General features: G+C 38.9%; 1 protein-coding gene across 1 annotated transcript in view; it reads right to left on the bottom strand.

Annotated features, from left to right (window-relative positions):
- NMT1 (N-myristoyltransferase 1) overlaps positions 1 to 6000 on the bottom strand; it is a 64341-nt gene that overhangs the window by 34599 nt on the left and 23742 nt on the right. The window contains exons 2-3 of the mRNA XM_044676786.1: positions 5461 to 5572; positions 2513 to 2657 (exon numbers count right to left, since the gene is read on the bottom strand). Coding sequence (XP_044532721.1) covers positions 2513 to 2657; positions 5461 to 5572 — 257 coding nt within the window. The remainder of the gene's footprint in view (positions 1 to 2512; positions 2658 to 5460; positions 5573 to 6000) is intronic.

Here is a 6000-nt window from a genome sequence, read left to right as displayed (position 1 = left end):
CAATTGTATAAAAAATCAAGCCATTCCCCAATTGATAAATGGGCAAGAGACACGAATAGGCAATTTTCAGGTAAAGAAATCAAAAGTATCAATCAATAAGCACATGAGAAAGTGTTCTAAATCTCTAATAATTAGAGAAAGGCAAATCAAAACAACTCTGAGGTACCACCTCACACCTAGCAGATTGGCTAAAATGAAAGAAGGGCAGAGTAATGAATGCTGGAGGGGATGTGGCAAAATTGGGACATTAATGCATTGCTGGTGGAGTTGTGAACTGATCCAACCATTCTGGCTGGCAATTTGGAACTATGCTCAAAGGGCTATAAAAAAATGCCTGCCCTTTGATCCAGCCATACCATTGTTGGGTTTGTACCCCAAAGAGATCATACATAAACAGACTTGTACGAAAATATTTATAGCTGCACTTTTTGTGGTGGCAAAAAACTGGAAAAGGAGGGTATGTCCTTCAATTGGGGAATGGCTGAACAAATTGTGGTATATGCTGGTGATGGAATACTATTGTGCTCAAAGGAATAATAAACTGGAGGAGTTCCAGGTGAACTGGAAAGACCTCCAGGAACTGATGCAGAGTGAAAGGAGCAGAGCCAGAAGAACTTTGTACACAGAGACTGATATACTATGGTAAAATCGAATGTAATGGACTTCTGTACCAGCAGCAATGCAATGATACAAGACAGCTCTGAGGGATTTATGGTAAAGAACGCTACCCACATTCAGAGGAAGATCTGCAGGAGAGGAAACATAGAAGATAAACAATTGCTTGAATGCATGGGCTGAGGCGGACATGATTTGGGATGTAGATTGAAAACTACCACACCAATGCAACTATCAACAATTTGGAAATAGGTCTTGATCAATGACACTGATAAAAACAGTGGAAATGTGCATCGGCCATGGGTAGAGGGAATGCGGGGGGGAGGTTAAGGGGAAAGTAGGAGCATGAATCATGTAACCATGTTAAAAATGAATATTAATAAATATTTAAAAAAAAATAAATATGACCAATTCTCAATTGTTTGTATTAATTAAAAGGAGCAGATATATGAATAGTAAGTTATTTGTATCTAGTCTTAGAATATAACATATGACTTTTCCTAACTACACTGAAGGCAAGCTCACTTGAAAAGCTTATTTTTGGTCAGCACCATTTTTTAGAATGATGAGCTCCCTAAGTTGGTATAAAGCAGTAATTCCTTTTCATCTGCCCTAAATGTTCCTGGATCTGTTCCTAAACTTCCAAAGAGTGTCTGCTGGTCCTCTTCTGTATTTCAGGACATGCTGAACAAATCTGGATTTCCCTGAGATAGACTGTTCTTTATCAAGTCTAATAGCAGCTAGGTGGCACAGTTGATAGAGCACCAGATGGGGAGGCAAGAAAACTCATCTTCCTGCATTCAAATCTAGCTGTAGATACTTCTTAACTATATGACCCTTGGCAAGTCATTTCATCCTGTTTGCCTCAATTTTCTCATCTGCAAAATGATCTGGAGAAGGAAATGGCAAACCACTTTAGTATCTTTGCCAAGAAAACCCCAAATGGGTTCATGAAGAGTGGGACATGACTGAAAACCATTTAGGACTGAACTTTGCACGATGGAGTCATGATATTTTTCACATGGCAGTATTCCCAACTTTCCACAATCATCTTAATGACCTATTCTTTGGACTCATTGCTGGCTTCATGATATTTTTCTTGAAGTGTGTTAAATAGAAACGCACACAGTAATACAGGTAGGTGTGGACACATCACTCATACTTAGGTTAGACTGATTTTAGAATAACCTTGCACTAAGAGGCAAGGAAAAATGCTTGAGTCCTATGCTAAGTGGCAGAGGGAAGCCAGACTAGGATTAAAATTTGTCACTGTTAATCAAGAACTAATGTTCAATCTCTGTAAACAGAGATATAAATGTTTATTCTGTTCTATATAGACAAACAGCTGTTTTTTGCAACCCTGTCCTTAGTGAAAATATGCTATGTCATCACTACTTGGCTTTTGAGGATCTCAATAACCTGGGCACTATTCAACTTCTCCAACCTTATTTTGAACTATTCCTCAATATTATACCCATGAAGGATATTTTTATATAAAAAAAAAATACCCACATTGACAATATCAACAATAATAGCAGCTAATATTTCTATAGTGCTAAACACTTTACAATTCTTACCTCACTTGATCTTCCCAACAATTCTGCGAGGGAGGTGCTATTACTAATTATCATCCTCATTTTACAGAGGAGGAAACTGAAACAGAGATTATGCCATTTGCCCATGATCCCACAGCTAATAAGTATATGAGGTTGAATTTGAACTCAGGTCTTCCTAAATACAGGGTTACTGCTCTATTCACTGCTCTATCCAAGGTCACCAGATTCATATGCTTATAAGAAAATAGGGTGACAATGAAGAATATCACCTGGGTCATCAAGCCCTCTCTGGTGTAGAAAAGACAAATTCTGTATCAAAGATGAAGGAAAGAAACACATACCAAGCTTAGGTACAGGCTGGGTGTCCCAAAACTGGTAACTACGCTTGCTGGCTTCCTCCATAGTTTTGGCAGGTCCTTGGCCTACTGAAAAGAGTTCAATGGCTTTCTGTATTTCTTGGATTCTCTCTGCTGGTAAAGAGTTCACCTGAGCAAGAAAAAGTTGGGGAAGAGAAAACATGCTCTATTAATAAAACAAATCAACTCACTTAAGTACAGGAGCTTAAAATTTCTTGTAAAACAGCTCCCAGAGGCAGGTGGTGTGGGATGCTGACTAAGGTGGGGATGCAGGATTTGTAGTCAGTTCCTTTTACATTTAAAAAACCCTTTAAAGTACCTGATTTCAAACCTTATAGTGTGAGATGTAAAGCTTCTATTTTGGCCCCAGGAAGGCTTCAGCTTAAATCCCAGCATTTTCCTTGGGGGCCTTGCAAAAAGAAACTGAAAGCAAGGCAGCAGCTCTCTCTAGAAAAGAGACAATGAACAGTGTGGCTTCATCACATTTCACAGGGGTGTTTGGAATGGATGTTTGGGACTTATTTAGCTTAAGCAGCATTTCTAGATGAATAAGTGAAACATTCAACATTTACGAAGTGCCTACTATGTATCAGGTACTGTGCCTAAGGAGTTGTATCCCATGATGCTGAGGATACAAAGACAAAAACCAAACAATCCTTGGTTTATAATACTGTACACAAAATAAATACAAGGTAATTTGGGAGAGAAGGAGTGGGAAGGAGTCAAGAGAAGCTTCATGTAGATGGTTCTTGAATTGAATTTGAAAGGAAACTAAGGGATAAAGAGGGAAAACACTGCAGCCTAAGCAAAGGTAGAGATAGAAGAAAGAATGTCAGGTGTAAGAAGAGCAAAGCCAATCTGGCTAGACTATAGTGTGCATGAAGATGAAGAGTGTAGGAAAAGTTAAGAAAAGTTGGTTGACTGGCAGTTAGGTGGTAAGGTGATAAGAGCCAAGCTGGAGTCAAGAGGTCCTGGGTTCAAATGTGGCCTCAGACATTTTTAGTTGAGTGACCCTAGGCAAATCACTTGACTTCAAATGCCTAGTCCTTGCTACTCTTTTGTCTTAGAATTCGTAATGAGACAGAAGGTAAATAAAGTTTGTTTGTTTTTTAAACAAATGAAACAATAACAACAAAAAACAAGGTATGGGTATGGAGGGTGAGGTAGTATAAGGGGAAAAAGCCCTAGCTTCAGAATAAGAGAACCTAGGCTCAAATCTTCCTTCTGCCACTCCCTGTGTATCCATGGACAAGTCACTTAACCTCTCTGAGCTTTTGTTTCTTCATCTGTAAAAGGTGGAGAGAAGAGGACTGGATAGCCTTGAAGAGAGTTCTTTCTATCTCCAAATCTATAATCACATGACTCTAAGGCTGTGGACCTAGAAAGGTGGAAGGATGGTAACACCATTGATGGCAACAAAGGGAGACAGTGAGTCCAGGATATTGAATTAGAGATAGCTTCAGGATATCTAATTTGAAATAGGAAGCCAAAGGTGATACATGATTAGAACTCAGAAAGAGGCCATGCTAGAAGAGTCATCTACATAGAGAGTAACGGAACCCAAGGAAACTGAAGAGTTCCAACAGACAAGCTGGCAGAGAGCAAAAAAAGGATCTTGGAAGGAGCCCTGGCCCACACCCACAGCTATGATAGGGAAGCTCTGGATGATGATTCAGTAAAGGAGACTGGGATGGGTCACATAGGTAGAAGCCAAGACACATCTAGAGAAGTCAAGGTGGATGAGGACTGAGAAAAGGTCATCAGATTTGGCAATTAAAAGAACAGCAGCAGCTATAAAGAGAGTAATTTCAATTAAGGGATAAATTTTTAGAACTCCTCTTTTCTGAACTGTCTGGTCCTAAAGCACTTTGCTAAAGTACCTTCAATAGTGACAAAGTGCTATCATTTGAAAGTCAAGTTAATTTTGGAACTAGTAAAAGAATCATTCAGGGTTCAAGTTTCATATATAACCTATAGGCAATTACTGTTTGGGGTCCAAAATAAGGTATACTGTTGGAGGTAAAGTAGTGACCTAGATGGCTCAAAAACTGGCTCTGACATAGATTCTAACAGAGCCCAAATGTCCTTAGTCACAGCAGTACATTGGGGTAAGTGCACAGCCTCCCAAGGTGACAGAGAACCACAGTACTCATTTATTTGTTTTTATTATTATTATAATTATTTTTAAAGCCTTATTTTTTCATCTTTGAATCAACACTAAGTATTAATTCCAAGGCAGAAGAACTGTAAGGGGTAGGCAATGGGGGTTAAATGACTTGTCCAGGATCACCCAGCTAGAAATTGTCTGAGGGCAAAATTTGAACCCAGGACTCCTCATCTCTGGGCCTGGCTCTCAATCCATTGAGCCATCTAACTGTCCCCTACAGCACTGATTTAAATGTGTGACTTCTGCTCTGTCTACTTACAAAAATGAATCTCTCATTGCTCATTGGCTACGGGAGGGGAGTGGGAGGAGGGGAGAGAAAGAACATGAACCATGTAACCATGGGGAAATACTCTAAATTAATTAATTAATTAAAAGATTTTAAGTCTTAAAAAAAAATGAATCTCTCAGTTTTAATCAGTCTTGGGTTTAGAACTCTGGGCAGCAAGGACTGCAATGATACTGTTACCATTCAATAGTATCTAGGATAGTATGATAAGCAATCATGCAATGAATAAATGGTTTTACTTTCTAACTGTGATTATAGGGAAGTCATTTAATTGTTCGAAGCCTCACTTTTATCATGTATAAAATGGGAGTGACACTTATAATACTTACATCATGAGATGGTTGTGAAGGAAGTAATTTTCTAACCTCAAAGGGAGGGCTTTTTTCTTTTCAAGCAACTAAAAATTAGGAGAGAACCAATATTTCCCTTATAACACTCTTATCTGAGAAAGCTCTGGGCCCCTGGGAATAGGTCTTTTACCTTCACAGGCTGATCCTGGGCAGAATCCAATGTTTCATTGCTTTTCTCTTTCTTTTTTTTCTGCTTCTTTTTCTTCTTTTTGGCTCCACTGTCATTGGCTGGACTCAAACCACTGTAAGACAAAGCAAACACTAATGTAGGATTTAAGAAAAAATAATTTTGGGCCACACTGACTCATATATAATGTTCAAACAGTATCAATGGCTTACTGAAGCTGCTGAAAGAATCTGGGTTCCAGTTGGGATCTTTAGAAAACATTGGGGAGATATTGTTCCTTATACTCCAAAGGCGAGGCCAAATGAAGACAATCCATTTATCTGGAGTGGGGTTTTCCATTTCTACCCCTAGTTCAGATTATGTTCATTTTCCTCTATACATTCCTATACTGGTGGGACTGATTTTAAACAAAAACTAATGACATGGCCAGAAACTCTGCCTCACCTGTCTCTAACACCCTTTTAGAGCACTCAATTAGACAGGATGATAGTCAAGTCACGGCATTCTCCATTCTTGTTAACCAGTAATGCTCTTCTCTGTTTA

The sequence above is a fragment of the Gracilinanus agilis genome, chromosome 4 (assembly GCF_016433145.1).
Source record: "Gracilinanus agilis isolate LMUSP501 chromosome 4, AgileGrace, whole genome shotgun sequence".
Classification (NCBI taxonomy): Eukaryota; Metazoa; Chordata; class Mammalia; order Didelphimorphia; family Didelphidae; genus Gracilinanus; species Gracilinanus agilis.
The sequence above is the reverse complement of the archived record's forward strand: the minus strand, read 5'-3'. Positions and strand labels throughout refer to the sequence as shown.